The 20,578-nt window shown below is 38.6% G+C and overlaps 1 protein-coding gene across 1 annotated transcript; it reads left to right on the forward strand.

Moving 5' to 3' along the window:
• Positions 1 to 2,211: 2,211 nt before the first annotated feature.
• Positions 2,212 to 19,896, forward strand: ankrd10b (ankyrin repeat domain 10b). Its single transcript, XM_061723345.1, has 6 exons — positions 2,212 to 2,559; positions 3,822 to 3,974; positions 4,932 to 5,023; positions 13,685 to 13,950; positions 16,702 to 16,809; positions 19,338 to 19,896. The coding sequence occupies exons 1-6, from the start codon at positions 2,362 to 2,364 to the stop codon at positions 19,532 to 19,534; spliced, it is 1,014 nt and encodes a 337-aa protein (XP_061579329.1). The 5' UTR covers positions 2,212 to 2,361; the 3' UTR covers positions 19,535 to 19,896.
• The last annotated feature ends 682 nt before the right edge of the window (positions 19,897 to 20,578 follow it).

Genomic DNA, 20,578 nt, shown 5'->3' on the forward strand with positions numbered 1-20,578 from the left:
AAACGGATATTTACTACTACTGTCATTTAGCAAACGCTTTTATCCAAAGCGACTTACACCTGAGAGAAGAACAAATACCATTTTCAATTAGGGAGCAATTAGGGTTAAGAGCCTTGCTCAGGGGCCCAAGGCGGTTCATCTTGGTTTCCACTCCGGGGCTTCATCCTGGGTCCTGGGTAAATTCTGAGCTGAGGGGGGATTGACCTTGGTATACACAGGGGTGTAACGGTACACAGAAGTCACGGTTAGGTACAAGCTTGGTACAATGTTTGAACCAAATTTTGAAAAATGTAACCATCCAACAATGGCTAATTATTGGTCATAAGTTTTAGTGAAGCAGTTCAGTTCTGCTGCAGTGGGAAAAGAAAACTGAACATAAAGTAAGGGTTTAACATTTCAACAAGTCCTTTGTTATTTTGTATTGTTTTTTTCTTCCTGGTATTTCCTCCTGATATATCAGCTAATTTTTTTTTTCTGAATTATTTGACTACATTTTTTAATAGGGACAAAAAAAACGTTTGAAATCATTTAAAAACATTACAACAGTGTCTATGATATTTAGACAGTAAAAGAAGCAAGCAGCGATGAACGGGCCCTCGTGCGTGCAATTTTCACCAATAAAGGTCAAGGACTCAAAACCATGTTCGATGACACAACCCACGAGTCTTTATGTCAAACCATTCAAAAGTTATGGCAGAAAATAGGAACTATCAAATATCGACCAATCAGAAGAAGGGGCGGGGCTAATTCATGCCAATGAAGGTCAAGTAGGCCTACTAAAAGCCATGTCCGGTGACATCACCCGTGACTCTCTATGTCAAACCATTCCTAACTTATGGCAGAAAATAGAATCTATCAACTATGGACCAATCAGATGAAGGGGGGGGCACGCTTTTTGGCGTTTATCAACGCCACATTAAAGCTTTTGACTGAGAAAAGTAATGCGCATCGTCGCAGGATTGAGACACACATTTTGATCTATAACACACCTGGGTGCACATTACGTTTCGGGCGAAGAAGCGGCCGAAGGAATGGCATAAATTGCGCCAAAATTACACGATTAATTAAAAATGGCTGACTTCCTGTTGGGTTTCGGCCATGGCGCCAAGAGACTTTTCTTTAAGTTGCGACATGATACAGGTGAGTACCGATTTTCGTACATGTACGTCAAACCGTATTGTGGGGCTTGAGGCACAAAGTTTTCTAGGGGGCGCTGTTGAGCCATTAGGCCACGCCTACACCCATTAATGCAAACCATTAAATATCACATTTTTCGCCAGGCCTGGCTTGCGTGCACAATTTTGTGACTTTTGGGGCATGTTTAGGGGGGCAAAAAGGCCCTCATTTCGTTGGAAGAAAAACAAGGAAAAAATAGAATAGGGCCTTTGCACTGTAGTGCTCGGGCCCTAATAATATACATATACAACATATATATATGTACACATCTTATCATAAACAATATAATCATTATTATATATACCATTTTATATACGTACATTATGCTGAATCCCCACACAATCACTACCTCATGTCTCCTCTTCCCTGTATTTGGCAAAAATCTTTTCTTTGTATTTGCTTTTGAACCTGTAGATGGTTGGACATTGTTTCAGCTCTTTACTCAGACTGTTCCATAGCCTCACTCCACTGTTTGAAATGCAAATTTTATTAACCATTAACCAAGAGAGACTTTTGCATGGTGCAAAAATAAGGAAAATCACAATTTCCATCATCAGGCATCATATGACAGAGAGGGGGGGGGGGGGGGGGGGGGGGGGGGGGGGGGTATAATTTAAGGGGTACTCAAGAACATGAACAACTATGAAAAGATTTTCTATATCAGTCAGTGGAGTTAAACTATGGAACAGAATGGATTCAGAATTAAAATAATGACCAAACATTAAATGATCAGTGAATGGGGGTAGGACCAAATAAGTTTACACTTCTTCCTACTCCTTTTTTGGCACATGTAAATCAAGTTCGCAAGTTTTAAAGGATGAAATTATTTGTTTTGTTGTTGTTTTCTTAAACTTCTCATGAAGTGTTGTTTCTTTTTCTTTACATGTCCAAAAAAAAAAAAAAAAAAAAAAAAAAAAATCTATTTGAATCTGGATCCAACGGATCCCGGAGCGTGTGATCCAGTCCGGGCTTTGTCTCTCTCCAAACTCCGGCTCGTGCCCGCGGCCCCTGCGCGCCCCCGCGCCCCGCTCCGTCTCCTCCGTGTCGTCAGGCAGAAGCTTCAGTCATCAGGGTGGCTGAGTCCCGGCGGAGAGTCACGGCGGCTCGCTCAGGCGGACAACAGAACCGCACATCCAGCCCCAAGTAGCCAGCCGACTTCTCCCGCAGCCTTTTCCCTCCAGCAGCATGTCCATGGCCCTGGAGTCCGGGTTCTCCAGCGAGGAGGTGCTGAGCAGCCGCTTCCCGCTGCACCGCGCCTGCAGAGACGGGGACGTGGGTGCCCTGAGCTCGCTGCTGCTGCGCTGCTGCAGCCCGGCCGAGCTGGCCGTGGAGGACTCCTTCTACGGATGGACGCCCGTGCACTGGGCGGCTCACTTCGGAAAGGTAGCTGGGGATCATTCAGTCATTTAACAAATTATAGCTGCGGAAATCTTAGTGGAATTATGGAGGGAAAAAAAAAAAAAAAAAAGGAAAAGAAAAGCGTCGACGCTTCTCGGCCATTTCCTGGTACTGTGGCTGCAGACAATGGACCGTGGTGGCTCATGATTTGTAATTTCATCCATTTTCCCCTCTTATTCACCACTTTTTATGTGTGTCGTGTGTTTTGAGTCAAGATGAGCTTTTATTGGGCTTTAAAAAAAATGAAAAAAATGACATTGAAATGTGATTGATTGGAGCAGCTTCAAACACTAAGAGTTGGACTTATTTTTTTGTGCATTAGAAACAGAAATGTGGATTATTACCCAAAGTTTAAATGTTTCTTTTTGTGCATTAGGAACAGAAATGTAGATTATTGCACAAAGTTTTAATGTTTTTTGTGTGTGTGCATTAGAAACAGAAATGTGGATTATTGCCCAAAGTCAAATTTTTTTTTGTGTGCATTAGAAACAGAAATGTGGATTATTGCCCAAAGTCTAAATTTTTTTTTTTTTTTGTGTGCATTAGAAACAGAAATGTGGATTATTGCCCAAAGTTAAAACATTTTTGTGCATGAAAAACAGAAATGTAGATTCTTGCCCAAAGTTTAAATGTTTCTTTTTGTGCATTAGAAACAGAAATGTAGATTCTTACCCAAAGTTTAAATGTTTTTTTTTGTGCATTAGGAATAGAAATGTGGATTATTGCCCAGTTTAAATATTTCTTTTTGTGCATTAGAAACAGAAATGTGGATTATTACCCAAAGTTTAAATGTTTCTTTTTGTGCATTAGAAACAGAAATGTGGATTATTACCCAGTCTAAATGTTGGTTTTTTTTTTGTGTGCATTAGAAACAGAAATGTGGATTATTGCCCAAAGTTAAAAAAAATTTTGTGCATGAAAAACAGAAATGTGGATTCTTTCCCAAAGGCTTAATGTAGTTTTTATGTGTGCCTTAGAAACAGGAATGTGGATTATTGCCCAAAGTTTAAATGTTTTTTTTGTGCATTAGGAACAGAAATGTGGATTATTGCCCAAAGTTTAAATGTTTTTTTTTTTTTTGTGCATTAGAAACAGAAATGTGGACTATTGCCTGTTCTTAAGTATGAGCCCTTAAGAAAGGGTTCAAGCAGCTCCTCCGTCCCACGCTTGCCTCTACCTGCCCTGTGTGTTGCAAACCATGGATTTTATCTCTGAACGTTCTGTGTATTCTGTTTATCTCTTCACAGCTGGAGTGTGTGATGCGTCTGGTTCAAGTGGGCTGCAGCGTGAACTCCATAACCTCCCGGTTTGCTCAGACTCCCACTCACATTGCTGCTTTTGGGGGCCACCCTGAGTGTTTGTTGTGGCTACTTCAAGCCGGTGCAGATATTAATAGACAGGTATGATATCAGATGCCCACTCCGTGCACCGCAATTAAATGTCAAATGTATTCAATAAATATGTCTTGCTTAAATTGCTTCATGACACACTTGTAAATACCACTTTAGAAACAACGTGGGTTTATGCCAGAGGAAAATTGAAAATTATAGAGAGAATTTGTTCATACTCAACATAAGGGACGACCACTTTTATGGTGACTTGATATATGTGCGAGTGGTTGATCTCGGATGATCCCTTCAAAGTGGATCAGTCTAACTTGGGATCGTGGCTCTGCCAGTCTTACTATTTACTCCTCCACTTGACCTTTTATTCATTTTATGTGTGTCCCCCATCACCTTCTTTCCTAAGAGAGTTAGTGTAATACTGACCTGTAAAACATTTTCCTCTTCATGGCATTTCATACACAGACTCGTGTGCTGGGGCTATATTTAACGCTCCACTGCACTGCTGAAAGAGACGGGATTAGTGGGTCACAATGACATAACATATCATCGTCATCAGGAAGCATGCTGCGCGATTTACCCTTTGAATTCTCCGTGTGTTTTGACTTGAAAACTTGAAGGAATTTGAGATTTTGCGATTTTTTTTTTTACGATGCTCTTTCTGGATTCGTGATATTCTGACGCGACTGATGTCTGGCAGTAGAAAACCCAAGAGTTTAAGCCTGGCCTACATTGTGGTTGGAGGCAAGGCTTGTTAGTGCCTTTTTTTCCTCCCCCTCTCTCCTCCATTTGCACTCTGACTAATGTAACTGTAAATGTGTGTGGGTGGTGAAGTCTGGGTGAAAAGTTCAGCCTCTGCCCCGCAGAGTCGCGCCCTGTTATGATTTCTGGAGTGTGTCTTTGAAAACACAAAAAGAGGAAATTTAAGGGAGGAAAAATGTCACACATAGTTTCAGTGAGTCCGTCGAAAAGAGAAGTGTTGTAGCTTATAAAAGTGTTCTTGTCATTACGCAGGACTATGTGGGCGAGTCGCCCATCCACAAGGCTGCTCGTGCAGGCAGTCTGGAGTGTATCAACGCTCTCTTGATTCAGGGAGCGAAAGCTGAGTAAGTCCTGTGATCGGTCCTGTGTCCACATTTCCTTTCTTCTGTACTATCCAACATTTCAGTCGCACCTTTACAAGGGATCACCATCAAGTTTAAATCCTGGGAGCGATAATTTACTGTATGTATTTTGCTTCTACAATGATGCAACCAAGATAATTCTGCCAGTCTGCAACTTAACTCTGCAGATCTGACCAAATAAATTTAGCAAACATACATTTGCAAAACATGCAACTACCGGAGAACAGCTGTAATTTCTTTCATTTTTATTTTTGAACTTTAACTGTTACATACTGTACCTGCTAAAAGAAATCTGCGCTATTAAATAGTTGAGACTAAATCAGCTTAAGTTTAACGTGAAGGTGGATGTCAAGATGGCTTGAACGTAACTTGAATTCGTCAGTTTTAAGAACTGTCGTGCTGGGATGCATTCATGCGGTAAAATTTGCATCAAACCGCTGTGTAAACGTTTACATCTTCCAGAATATATTCAGATGTCCTGGGAATCTGATAAATGGCGGTGGAGTTTATTCAGAAAGATGAGCTGAGCCGGAGCATCTCCTCTTAATCGTCTGAATTCAAGGATGCTAAATTACAAGTCCGAAAACCTCGAAGTCTTTAAAATCCCCAGTTTTACATTATTATGTGGTTTTATATTATCAATAGAAACTGGTGGTGTTCCCTTGAAAATGTGACATATTTTGTTAATCCTTAAAATTGTTGTTTGTCATTGCAACAATTGCTATTAAGTTGCCCTCTATGTTTGTAAAAATAACATCTAAGTTAAATCGAGTTAATAGCTAAAAAGTACCTTTTTGATGTACATGAAGAAGATACTTCGATTTTTATCTAATTTAATAAAAGACTTTCATGTTAGTACCAGTAGATAATTAACTATTTTTGGCCACCTTTGAACTAAATAAAGGCCTTTTGTTAATATAACATAATTATTACACAAACATGAGGACAACTTAATGTAAAAGTTGATAAACTGTTTATTAGGTCATACTGCATGTTCTTTTATTAAAATTAGTGTTTTTTTAACATTTGTTTTATTCAGCTTTATTGTATGACCAAATGCACATTGCTTTTTTCTTCCCTAAAACTGCTTTATTATTGTTAAGAGAAGACTTAAAGATCTTTGTTGCATTCTGTGAAAATGGACGAATAATACAGTTTGTATGTTTCACATGTTGCGTTAGAACTATAAATTTAGATTTCTCAGTTTTCAGACGTCTGATTTGCTTCCGGCTACTTTCACTCAAAGAGTCTTTCAGCGTTTGAACCACAGCGATTGCCCGTATAAAGGGACGATAAGAGCAGATAAACATAGTTTTATACTCTTCCTCGTTGTAAAGCCACACCTTTACGGTTGGCAACTGATTTCATTCCATTCATCGAAAACATTTTCTAGTCGTTGGTGTGCCTGAAGCTAAACACAGAGCCACAGCCCTGTTTTTTTGTCCTTCGAAATTTAGATCCCAATCTTGCTAGAAAAACAGTTTGGTGATCGTACAGTAGATATTTCAACAGTTGTTACTCAAAGATCACATAACTCGGCTTACTAAACTAAACATTCTTCCCGGCTGCCAGAATCACATTGGGGCAGATTCACCACCAGCCAAAGGTTTAGACAAAACAAAGAGTGTCCAAACTTTGCACTGGTAGTGTCTGCAAAAATGGGTTTCATGGTATTTATTATGGTTTAAATAATTTTTTGATTTAGCTTTAGTGTTTAGAAGGTATGAAATTAAACAGAAAAAGACGACAAACTGTATGTTGTGCGGACAAATCGTCCCATTTATTTCATTTCCTCTTTCAGTTAAATTGTGATTGTTTTATTTGTAGTTTCATTTTATGCAACAAACTTTAAAGCCTTTTCCTTAAGTTGTTGTCGCAGCACAGAGACTCCAAGCTACCACGGGGTTTATGTATATGTATTATTTTGTACAACAATTTTGATTTAATCACATCTGAGCACATTTAGTGCTTTAGTGCTTATGTTTAAACTAATAAAGAAGTAAAAGGCCACAGTGTTGACTGAGTGGAATTTGCTGAGTAAATGTTGTACTCACACTTAAAGAATTTCTGTTTATCAATTGAATCTGACATTTGCACTGTTTATTTAGGGCTTTCTTTGTTATTATAAGGATGAAAAACTATGCTTATACAAGTTTTTCAAAGGGTTTTGGAAATGCATTTAGTCGTGATTTAGATTTAACTGACAGCTCAGACTAACTGGTTATTATTCAGACTGAGAGACCAGAAGGACTTGCTTCCAACACAGTTTAAGTTTAAGGTTTATTAACATAAACCCCTTTGGTAACTTGGCTGTTTCAGCAAATTAAATCCACTGCTTTTATAAAGACAATAACAATCTTTTTGTTGTTGACCATAATGTAATGTGCATTTGGTTATTAGTTGATAATTATTGTTTATGATGAATATTATGTGATTTATTTATTTTTTTAATTCTTGTTTTTTCCTGCAGATAAGATATTTAGTTTAGATTATTAAGTCTGTCTCTTTCTGTTTTTTGTTTTTTATTTTTTTATGATTCAGGAATATAGTGGAGCACATGTGGGAGGGAAACTAAAGCACACAAGGTGGGAGTGAGGCTCATGACAAGATATCTAAAACTACCGCAACAAAAAACTCGCTCTTGGTTATCCATAATCATAGTATAAATAAAATAAAATGAATATGGTTTCAAAATACGTACTATTTTAATATATAGCCAATCAACAAAAATGATCTACTCTGCTAGTAGGTGTCCGTTAATTCAATGTATATCTTAAGAATCTGGCAGTTGCTGATTTAAATATAACATAAAAATAACATGCTTTCATCTATAGATAAAAAATGTTAATTTAGGTAATATATCCCTACCAAAATGTATATATTGCGCCCTCATAGCTGTGAAAAGAGGAAATGTAAAGCGATTTACATAATACTATACCTGCATTGCCAGTTAAAATAATACATATTCAACCATTTTTATTTTTTTAAAGCAAAAAGTATCGAGAAAAAAACTCAGCCTAATTCCATAGCTAACTGGTATAAATTATACTTAATTCTTTCAGTTGTGTCCTCATTAAGTGTAAAAACCAAGGAAAACACTAGTATTTGTAAATCAACCAGTTTATAACAACAAGTAATAATACAAATGTTGTCTTTAACATTAGAGCCGAACCAGTTCAGTGAGATTCCCCTGATGGTTTGGACTGTTTTGGTTGACACATCCATGCTACGTCACATGGGAAGACCAGGGACGTTGTCCTCTTTAAAAAGAGATCAAAATGGTGTGTTTTTTAACAGGGGACGACGCATTTCGACCTGATGAAAATCTGTCTGGATGCTAGAGAGAAAAGAACGGCTAATAGTTGAACATCAGATTCAGGAGGAACAGCACTTTTTTTTTCTCCCTTTAAGTGCTAGTACTGAATCAGTGTAGTTAAATATACATTATTTTAGATCCATAAAATCGACTATTCCCCTGGCAGAAAAGCTAATGAACTTGCCTCTACCCTGGTATTATCAGTCCTGCTGTGTCACAATAATTCCAAGTGTATTTTCTACGAAAAAAAAAAAAAATAGATTGGGAAAGCGACTTATAAAAAGCACTAATTCTTGACTGGATCACTGGTTAAAAGTTGCATACTTAACACTTGATTAATGTCACTTAGATCCTTAATTAGGCTTTTATTGTGAAAGATGGGCCCACATCTGAAGCAGCAGCTTGGACTGGAGTTCAGGGCTTCAGAATGGATAAATGAATCAAACAGCACCATTGTTCCCTCTCCTCCTCCACTCCCCGCCTGGCCTTTAGTCAGGACAGTCTGTGTTCATGTTGGCACGTAATTGGCGAGTACAAGAGCCCCAGGTTTTCATTTAATCCCGGAAATATATACCTAGTTTTTTCCTATCTGGATATTTGCAGCGTCATCAATCAGCACTGGGCCGGTCACATTTATCTACAATGAATTTGGCATCTTTGGCCAATCACAAAGACCTCTTTGCTGGATTTTTCTCCAGCCAACTGCTTTGCCCGTTGTCTTGAATATTCTTGAATAAAGGGCCGTTTATTCTGGCTTTACTTCAGCCCTTCCTTCTCACCATAAGTCCTCTGCTGGTCTTGAACACACAACGCCTGAAACTCGCCATCTGACATCTAGACGTGGACATGAAAACGAGGACAATGTCATTAAATACATTCATTGGGATAACCAGCACAATCTCACCAGATGTCTCTTCTGCTGATTCAACAATAGTCCATAAGAGTCTGATGCTGAGACGAGTAAAGCATCTAACCGAGTTATGGGGTCCAAGTCACTGCATTGCTTTAAATCAACCTGAACTTGGAGTTGAGTCGTCATGGTTTCATTTAACTTGGGGAAATCTTTTCAATGGAGCACACGTATGAAGATTCTTTTCTTGAAACCTTTTCCATAGTCGACCCCTGCTTGGCTCTTCACGAAAGGCTTGAAGACTTTTGACGGTCCAGTAGTCTCGTCCTACCTAAATGAAAACACTCGTAACATTTTCTCCCACTGGAGACCGGAACAATCACTTATAAATAAAAGATTCAGGTTTTCAGGACATGTAAAAACAACAATACTTGATTTGACTCAGAGCTCCAAAGATCAGCTTAGTTTTTTCAATGTAAATGTAAATGTACTTTATTTATATAGCCCTTTACAGCCACCTCTAGGTGAGCCAAGGTGCTTTACAGAATAAAACTTACAGAAATACAACATACAATCATAAGACAGAGCAAAAAATAAATGGAATAAAAGAGAGTTAAAAGTATCACCATACTACTGGGTATTCTAAATAAATAGGTTTTAAGCCTTGATTTAAAAAGGCTATGTGCAATTTAAATACAAAGTTGAATGTAAATCATATTTTTCTAAATATCCTTTACTTTAGGCCATTTCAAACACAAATAGGCAAAAAATTAAGCAAAAAAAAAAATCTCATTAAACTAAAAATTTAGGATTTTTTTGAATAAGCATTATTAGGATTTATTTCGTTCCAATTTGTCATGAGCCTCAGTGTTAAGGTGACCATGTGAAAGTTAGCAGCAGATGAGTCAGTGCTACGAGGTTGCCAGTGATGATGATGATGATGATGATGATAGAGCAGACATGCGTAGAGCAGCTGAGTAAGATGGGTTAGTTACCTAGGATCATGTACTGACATGTTTAATGCTAACATCATCCTGTTGCTATGGTTATTCACTGTCATTTCACTGTATCAGATATTTTTACTTAATACACAAATGTTTTATTTTGTATGTCACAGTATTAACCCTATACAATATCATAGTCTGTTTTGACATCTAATCTTTGTCACCTTTTCCTTTATGAAAGTGACAATAAGTTATAAAAAAAAAGTTTGCTATACTGTTAACAGAAACAGAACCGTACATCTTAATGTTTTGCAGCCATTGAATTGGAAATGACTTGGTTTTTTCAAGTAATCCTAGAAAGGGGGAGAATAGACACTGCTGAGTCTGCCCCGTTCCCTGGGATAGCCGCACTGTTGTGGCATTGAGTGTTCTCACTATCGCTTCCTATCTACACACTGGCAAACTGTTGAGGTATTTCTTGCGGTGATTGGTTTTAATGCTAGGTTTTTATGAATCAAAACTAAAGTTTTTAGACCTGCATGCTTTGCTTATTATCCATGATTGTTCCTGTTATTTAGCTTTCTGTTCTTGATTTCATGATTTGTTTTTGAACTAACCATAGGAGTCCTTTATATGGACAGGTTTAATCACGTGAGTCCTCATGTCAACATGTAGCATGACAATAGGCTGCCTCTGGAAGGTTAGACAATAGTTAGAGAAGATGCATATTGTGTGCTTAGGACTGAAAAGCAAAGCATACCAGGCATTTATAAAGAATTAACGCTTCCTTTTTTCAAATTTCTCTCCTAACCTGGGTTATTGGTGCGTGCACCGATCCTTTAATTGGGTCTTTATTTACACTAGATGTTTGGTCTCACGGAAGGAATACTGACTTATTCTTTTTTTAGTTTAACCCAAAACATAAACTGCCTTCAACTTATGTGAAATGTTTTCAGTAATTTTATGGAAGGTTAGGAAAGATGGTAACAATGAAAATATGATATTAATATATTTTGAATATATTACTCAATATATTTTGAGTTTTTTTCCATTGTTTTCCTCAAACTACGAGGGTACTAGTCATTTTAAATGAATCGGATTTGTCAGGTTAAACTGCTGCTGTTGTAACTTGACAGTACTTGAAACCCTATTTTTGATGGCTTGAAGATTAATCAGTAACTTGTCAATAAATTGGTTCGTTTAAGTTTGCTGGAGGAAGACTGATTTGGAGAAGAGGGTGTTTGAGATTTGATATGAAGTCAGTAAATATGCTGCTGCACACGTCCCTTCTGGACACTCTGAATAAATATGAGAAATACTCTGTAGACTAATATGAGAAATACCTTGTACATAAGAGGTATCCTGCAGACAAATATGTCAAAGGCTCTGTATCATTTAATAAGTAGTGAAATGAGGATAAATGCATTAGAAAAGAAAGATACAACATTAGTAAAGTAATGTTCCTGTACAGTATTTTGTCATTCCCTTTCTGGTTTGCTGCTTTGCTGGTGGAGTAATGTCAGAAATTTTATTAATCTTACTTAACAGTTGAATTCTTTAAAAAAAAAAATTAAACAAAGAAAAACCCCAAGAATTGTCGTGCCAGTTTAGAGTGTGTATTCCTTACCGAGAGACCAATCTATCTTATCCCAAAGTGTATAAATATGATGAAATGCTCCTTTTTTTGGAAGCGTTAATTTTAAAGGGGACGGGTAATGTGCAACAAGTTATTGTGTGATCTTTTTATTTTTCATATCTTCAATTTTTTGTAAAATGTTTGTTTTTCTTTCATGTGCACTAGCTCTTGAAATGTTTCCTTTTGCACAATTGTTTAGATAAAGGCGCTATAAAGAATTGGCTTTTTATGATCAAAATGACTGATCAGACAGCGACTGTGAGCTCTAAATTCTGCTTTATTGTGTGGAAGCTGATGTCACGTGGTTTTACTGTTAACCGTAAACAGTACAAGAGTTCATTCATAAATGTATTAAATCAGTTTCACATTTAAATTCACAGCAGATTGACGTCGCTGCGTTGTGTAGGAAGAGGTCTGCAGATGGAGAAAATATTGCGCTTTTCTTTCACATTTTCACACAAGTACAAAGTTGGCTGAGGGACAGATCTTGTACAAAGACTCAGCTGTTTGAGAAAACTCGTTTTTACAGAGTGATGAGTGACATTTAGGCTCATAACAAGCACGGCATTGTATTGTAATTGGCTGTCGGGGTAGAGAGAATTTCACATAATTAACCTGAAAATAAGTGGGATTTCTTAATGTAATGAGGAACTGACGAGCAGATAGTTGTTCCTGTGTGTTATTTCCACTCCAGCCTTTTATCCCACATCATTATTTCTAATAAATAACGACATTAGTGGCGAGCAGAAGCTGTTTAGAATTGGCTCATCTCGGTGACGGGACCGGCTACCTGGTCCGGTTGGGTTTCATGGTGACATCGCCTCCACACAATAGTGGCACAAACGTTCAGTGTCTGAGAATCAGAAGAAAGAAAGTGACAGTGCTGTTTGTTCATTCAGTGTTTAACTCAAAACCACTCCACTGCTGCTGCAACTGGATATGATTAACACAACGGTACGAAGCGCTCCGCCCGTGCTCCTACGCTGCCGTGCAGCTGTTTCTCTTTATTCTCTAGTTCATCTTTCTTGAGAAGAAAATGTTCCTTACTTCACTCTCAGCAGAAGATGTCTGAAAGGCCGCAGCTTGATGGCTGGAAAAAGAGCTTGTTTCATTCCTTCCATCGCCAGTGATTATATTTATACTTTTTTATTTGAGTTCTTCTGAGAATATAAATATGACTTCCCGCTCTCCTTCGGATGATGAACTTCAGAGCCCGTTTTCTGCGCTTGGCCTCTTGCTTGCAACTCACCTTCTGTGGAGAAAGAATTCACGAAGACTTGACTATATCGTACTTTGCAGTTTGGATGAAGTGCTCCACGGATCCTTGAGGAATATCAAGACTGGAAAGGAGAGATTGAAGATGTTCGGCCTCATCAAAGAGCTCCTCGGTGTTCCATTTCAAGAGGTCGGACCTTGAAAGTCTCAACAGAAATCATTCCAACTCTTGATCCAAACTCCAGTCGTGTTCAGACTGATGGATTGCTTTGGATGCTTAAACTAAACTCACGCACATCTTTTGTCTTAATCATGTCCTTTTGCAGCAGATATTTTCCCAAATTATTATATAAAAAACAAATAAATTCTATTTAAGATGCAAATGATCCAGAAGGATCAGTCGTCATCTTTCATGAGGATGACGAAGAGGATGTGAAAGTTAGAGCAGGTCAGACTGTTTTATACTGTTTTATACATGTGCTGTTTATGTATGAATATTTGCTTAATGTGTGGGTGTGTGTGTGTGTGTGTGTGTGTGAGAGCGCGTGTGTGTGTGTGTGTGTGTGTGTGAGAGTGTGTGAGAGTGTGTGTGCGTGCGTGCGTGCGTGTGTGTGTGTTTGTCTGTCTCTTGTGTTTATCAAGCGTACGGTGAACCTCACTAACACTCCTTCCCGTTGTGCAGCATGAGGAATGCCAGTGGGCTGACGGCTGCTGACCTGGCCCACGCCCAGGGATTCCAGGAGTGTGCTCAAATTCTCGCCAATGCCCAGAACCTCCAGCAAAACATGGCTCAGTCCCACAACGGGACCTTTATAAACGGCGTGAGCCGGAACGGCGGCCACGCTCACCCCACCATCCAGGGACGCAGTTTCTTGAACGGCGTTCCCAACAGAAAGAGGTCTTTTGATGGCATGGAGGCAAACTCCGGGAAAAAGGCCAGACCCAACGGTAGGTCACTCACTTAATCGGCAGTTTGGGTTGCTTTCTGTCAGGTTCAAACAACCTAGAACAACATGGACATATATTTCAACAAAGCTTATCAGCTCTGGTGCCACAAAATGTAAAAACATGAAATTGTAAACTAAAACAAAAAGTGCAATAAAAAAAAAATACATTTAACTTCAAAAGAGGTGGTTGAACGACATCCAGTCAAACTCACAAACACAAGAAAATTAAAATACTTTTTGGCTTAACCTTAGTGCAACATTCTGAATGGTATGAAATGAATAACAGCAGCTTAATCCAACATGAACATGTATAACATTTCACAATTCAAACTTGTAAACCATGTTAGTTTCACTTACTTCGTCACTTCCGGCCGCCGCCAAGAAGTGACGTTAAATGCAACGATATATAAAACGATTTAATATATATATTAAAAACCTTAATAACTAGGTATGCCCCGATACTTTTTTTGGCCGATACCGATGTTTTGAAAATGCCGTGATCGGGCCCGATCGATCGGAACACTAGTTCAGTTACATCTCCTACCGCTCTGAAGCACACTCTGCCGACCTCTCTTTTTATTTCCTTAGGGTGGTCCCTAGTTTACGGTCAGTGCGTTTACATGGGAAGTTTAATTCAGAATTAAAATTAAATCTGATTTAAAATTAGTAAAAATTACCATGTAAACACCTAGTTCCAAATGAAAATGGCCATTCCGAATCAAGCTTAATTCCGAAGTAAGTGGCTGGTTTATTCCGATTTTAAATCCGAATAGAATAATTCCGTGATCATGTTTACACTCATTCCGCTTTAAATTAATTCCTTTCTTTCTGCGCTGCTCGTTCCCTCGCCCGTCTGTCGCGATGACGTTTATATTCCGCGTTGGGCTTGTTCAAAATGGCAGCACGCAGTAAACGCTGGTCAAGAGCAGAGAGGATTTATTTAATAAATAGCTTGGAGGACCTGGAAATAATTAAAAGAACAGATGGCAGGAAACATAAAAATGGTGAGCTTTTCAAAGTTGTAGCGGCTAAGTTTGTTTTTCTTCTGGTAGACGTAACTTCCGGTCCCCCACCTATCCAATCAGAACCTTCCCAACCCCCAGACCTTAAGCGGAATTGGATAAAGCCGATCAAACGTGTTTTCCATGTAAGCCTCAATTCGGAATTACTATTTCCATGTAAACTCAAAGGAAAATAGTTTAAAGGAGCATGAGGCTCCTTTTAAGAAATGAGACTCTCTAGCGCCACCCTTCACCACGACGGCCGTTGGGGGTACTGCAGCCGACAGCGAAGCCGGCACAGGAGAACGGGGAGAACGCACATGCAGCGTCATGTGACGTCACATCCGCCGCCCAGCACAGGAAATTCTGGCCCAGAATTGCAGCACATTTTGCAGCACACAGCCTGTTCAAGGCAAAGGAGAGATACACTAGAGGAAACATTCTTTTTGGTTTGGAACGCTTCATCTGACATTATTACTAGAAAACTTAAAACGTATACGAATTTTTTTCATAAATCCTGCCTCAATCCGGCCTCACGTTCCTTTAATTCTGAATTAATAATGAATTCCGAATTTAAAAACATAATGTCACCATGGCCAATATGAGTTGCAGCTCTCAGGGAGAGGGAACACACAGCTGCAATTGTTCACATTTACACAACTCCTTAACTTCAACTTGATATATGTTGTTCCTCCTTAACCTTGAAACAGCACGGTATATCTTCAACCGGGGAGCAGTCCTCGTTTTGCACAGATAGCTCTTTGATGACTTCATCCACAGTCACGCCATCGCTTCTCTTATCTGCAACAAAACTCTTCACCAACTAGTCGTACACACACCAACTAATGTCATTTTATATGTAAAGATAATTGGAGTAAATAAGAGATTACTTTATGTTAGTGCTGGGCGGTATACCGGTTCATACCGAATACCGATGTTTATTTTTCTTATGATATTAATTTTTCATATACCGTAATACCAGTGAGTATGTACAGTAGCGTACACAACGTTGGGAACGCGGCGCCGCTGGACACTGTTTGTGAGGGGACTGTTTAGCAGTAGTGATGCACCGATTGTTCGGTAACCGAAATTGTTCGGCCGAAAATGGCAAAAAAAACACTTTCGGTGTTCGGTGGAATAAGTGGTAAAAAAAAACTTAATTAAAAATAATAAAATAAATAAAAAAATTAATTAAGGCGTTGTAATATAAGGATATAGACTGGCCGCTCCCGTAACTGTTGCGCACCACAAACATAAATCGTTGGCCAACCAAAAAGTAACCACATAAGAATTTTACCTAACATTCACCAGGAGGTGGAACCAAAACAACATAATGCTGGGAAATTAAAAAATGTTCAGTTTTTTATGTTCAATAAATATTTTCTACCTTGTAATTTTGGAAAAGATTTTTTTCTTTGAAAAGTATGCATAAATCAAATTTATTTGATTTATGCATCCTCCTCATGACAGTAAAATAGGCTATTCTAAGCCAATTTACTGCAGCAATTCCTTTCCAAATCATTAGAAAATGTGGTTAACACCCAGTTGTGCATGAAAAAAAAAAATACCGTGATATACCGTGAAACCGATATAATTTTGAAAAATACTGTGATATACATTTTTGGTAATACCGCCCAGCACTACTTTATGTTTAATTATTCTAACACTTTCAAAAGAAAAATAACATCTCAAAGATTTTGGATAAGTTCAACAGTTTTCAGAAGGTTCATATTTTCTCTTCCGGCTCTTAGGAGTGTGTGTGCCACCAGAGTTGCTGAATGGGAACGGGCCCCTGGGCGGCACCGGAGAGGCCCAGATGGAGGGCATGAACGTGGAGATGGCAGCCCCCGTAACCTCAGGTGGGCCAGGAGGCTTTTCGTTTGGGCTGAATGGGTTTGCGCCCCCACAAGGGACTGGGCTCATGGATCAGTGTGAGGACCAGGGGCCGCCACAAAGGTCGAGTCCTCCCACTAAAGAGCTGGAGGTCATCACGGTGGCGTCAATGCAGACCCCCTGTCGCTGCACCAACTCTTACGCTTACCTGTAGAGGGCTCGTGTGTGTGTGCGTGTGTAACACAACACACTCAGTATTCCCATTTGTATTGTCTGACTTTTTTATGTTAAAAACACAAAGGAGTACATTTGTTCTGATTTTACATTTGAAAGGTGTGTAGCAGTTTGTGAGTGCTGTATTTGATACTTCTCCATGTAACTGAGAATACCTGGATGTCTTTTCTATCTACATATATATATTCAATGCATCCGTCCAGTTATTCAGATAACTGTCATATAATGCTCAGTCTTTTATGTTTATAATAAAAAAAAGATCTTTGTTTTGCACAATTTCATGGCAGTGTTTGCATCATCCGTGAAAATGTGGCTTGTTTGGCTGAATAGGGAATATTAACGTTCTAAAAACAGTCTTAAATTCTGAGGTATTAGAAGTAAAGAGACATCACCTGGCGCATCGATCAGGTTCTGGCAGAATTTGAGCACCAGTTACTGGATTTACAGATTTGATGTACTGTAGTGTCTAAAGTTATAAACTGGAGCGGGAAAGAAGTGCTCAAGTACAACTTTTGAATCTCGTTTAATCAGTGACATTTGTGTTGAATGAACGACCGGGAACTCTGAAGCTGAACTTCCTGCACTGCGGGAAGGTTTCCCAGAAACAAGGGCCTTTTGGGAGTCGTCTCCTCAACATCCAGCCTCTCCAGTTTCACTGCAGGAACCAGAGGCTTAAAAAAAAAAAAGAAAAAAGAGAGAGATGAAAAACATGCCCCTGTTGGGAGGTACAACTTCCCAGATTAGCTTGAAGCTTTGGGGTGGAGCTTACTGCTCTGAATACATCTGGTTGGTTAATTATTTCCAGCTTTTGAATTTTCCATCTCTGTCATCTCATGCTGAGTCTGAACTGTTGCAGATTTCGCTGCAGGAATGATTAACGGCGTTGATGTTCGGTCGTTAATGCTGCTTCTCTCAGCGGGGAGGACAGACTGTCGAGGTTAAGATCGCTGGAGAATGAATGGTGCTTTCGCTCCAGTCCTGACAAGAAAGAGCAGAATGAAGCGTGCAGGGCTCTAATAAATATACCCACAGTGTTTCAGGAATTTGGAGCAACCGCATGCGAGTGACTGCACACTGGAACAGATTTGACTTGTTGAATATTCCTGCACTTTAGATCCGAGTGGGAATTCAAAAAGACCTGGAGCTGAAGTCTTTTCTTTTTCTTTCTTTTTTTTTTTTAGCTCATTAAGCCTTGCTGCATTTAATCTTTAGCTGGTTTTTAGTTGATTATGGAAGAGTAGATGGATGACAAAGAAATGACTCCTGATCCATTAAGATATATTCAGAAATAATGAAAAAGCATATCTCAACATGAATGTAGCACATAAAGAATAATCAACAGAATTTCTGTCTTACTTTGTAGTTTGTAGCAGACCTCTACTGAGGTACGTGTGTTTGTGGGATTAAGATTTGGTTATCTCTCCATTTTCTCCTCTTGTTGATGTACTCTGAAGTGTAGTGAATGTTTACTGTGTGCGTACAGTTTTTAGGCTTCTAACGGCAGGGGGGGGGGTTATAAAACTTCTTTGTGATTTACAAATTGATAATTGTGTTCTACAATCAGTCGTTCAATCGGTGCAACTGTTCAGAGATATCATGGATTTTTAACACTTTCATGAGCTGCATCAAACAGAACAATCATGTAGTTGACATTTTAAACTTTTAAAAGACACTTCAGTTCTGTTTTGTGTATTTTGTACGTTCATTTTTTCTCTCTGTGGCAGAAGATGAGTATATCTGCAGCGTACAATGTTTAATACGGAGTGGGTTAAACTTTATTCTTGGTTTTTTGGGGCTCTATTTTTTATTTTGGACATGATTGTGTTTGTTTTCTTGACTTATTGCCATGTATCTCTTGTTTTTTTGTTTTGCTTTTCTGAACATTGTTTGGGAGGCTACAACTTTCAAAGAAATTTAAATGAAAGATTTTGTAAAGAGATTGGTTAATGAAAACTTATTAACTATAAAAGTATTGTCATATATAGTGAAAACTGTAAGTTTAACTACAGTTCAGAATGTGACCCAGTCGAAACAAAATCTCAGCTCAAAACCTACTGATTTAGATAATGCTGCAAAGTGCATTTCACAACTTATTGATCATATTTAGTTTAATCCTAATTAACAGAGCATTTTTCTCTTAATGTATTGAAATTAGGTCAGATGTTGGACACTTTTGTATTTGGCGGCCGATAAACCTGCTTTTTAAAAGTTGTGCAAAACAAAAGCAATCAAGCTCTTTTGTTTCGCTCTCACTTGGACAGAGGCAGGGCTTTAAAAAACTTAATGCATATGTTCTTTTTACAATTTGTTTTGTTTACAGTGGGATGTGAGAGACACTGTGAGGATTTTTCCTCAAATCCGGCAGCAGGAATGCTCCTTGGCGGCCACGTCTACAGTTACTCACCTGAGATCAATAGTACCGAGGGCAGCCAGGTGGAGCATCAGAAGTCTGTCAAAGCAGAGCAGTTGTATGACCATACCCTCTTCAGCACCATGCTTCTTTACCACGGATCCTAAAGTACCAAGGATCTAGATGACAGGTCATCGTTTTTTAATTTTTTTTAATTTTTTTTTTGTCCGAATTTCATTCAAGCCTAAATAAGCATTCATTCGCCTTAAATTCTTTGACTGGTCAAGTTGTGAAATGAAACTGCCGTTTGTGGATGGATCTGGAATCTGTGACTTGAGAGCGAGTAAGAAGTGGAGAAAGTTTGTGTAACGTTTGAGTGATTGATTATACAGCAAATGTTAAAACACACTAAAGCATTTTGATGAAGCACTGCCATTACTTCAGTTGTGTTTCAAGTTTGTTATTCAAATTCATTTTAAATACATACAATGTAACTCATCAACAATTAAAAGATTTTGCAGATGTTTAACTTTGAGGGTTTTTATTCCTACCCTATATACATTTGTTGAACATCGATCGGTCCCTTATATGCCCACTAACAACTTTTCAGGATCAAAGGGCAAAGAGGTCAGCTGGATCCCAATTTAACTTGAGGTGCTCCTGGACACGGTCACGTGTACACAAAACCACTCACTATGTGAAATTAAACCTTAAAATACATGTTTTTGGACGTGGAGAAGAAGCCACAGAAAGTCGAACCATAAACTCTCTTGTGATGCAAGTCTTAACAAACATACTGAATATTTCTTAGAACCTCCAGACACAGGGACAGTTTCTTACCCCAGGCTGTTGCTCTGATGAACTCTCATCACTCAGTCAGAGTAATCAACACTGCAATAATAATAATAATCACAATCATATGCTGTAACAATGCACCTTTCAATAACCATGTCTACCTCATACTGCTGCACCTTTCACATTTTTTTTCAATTGTATATATCAGAATCAGGTTTATTGGCCAAGTCAGGTCAAACAAGACAGGGAATTTGACTCGCTAATTTTTGCTCACTGTACAGTAAATAGACAAATGACAGCTATTATTAACATATAAACAATTTTTAAAAAAAAGTGAAAGCAGGGTTCCTAAGGGTGCTTGAAATCCTTGAAAGTGCTTGAATTTCAATATTGTGTTTTCAAGGCCTGAAAAGTGC

This window comes from Cololabis saira, chromosome 6, assembly GCF_033807715.1.
Source record: "Cololabis saira isolate AMF1-May2022 chromosome 6, fColSai1.1, whole genome shotgun sequence".
Lineage (NCBI taxonomy): Eukaryota > Metazoa > Chordata > Actinopteri > Beloniformes > Belonidae > Cololabis > Cololabis saira.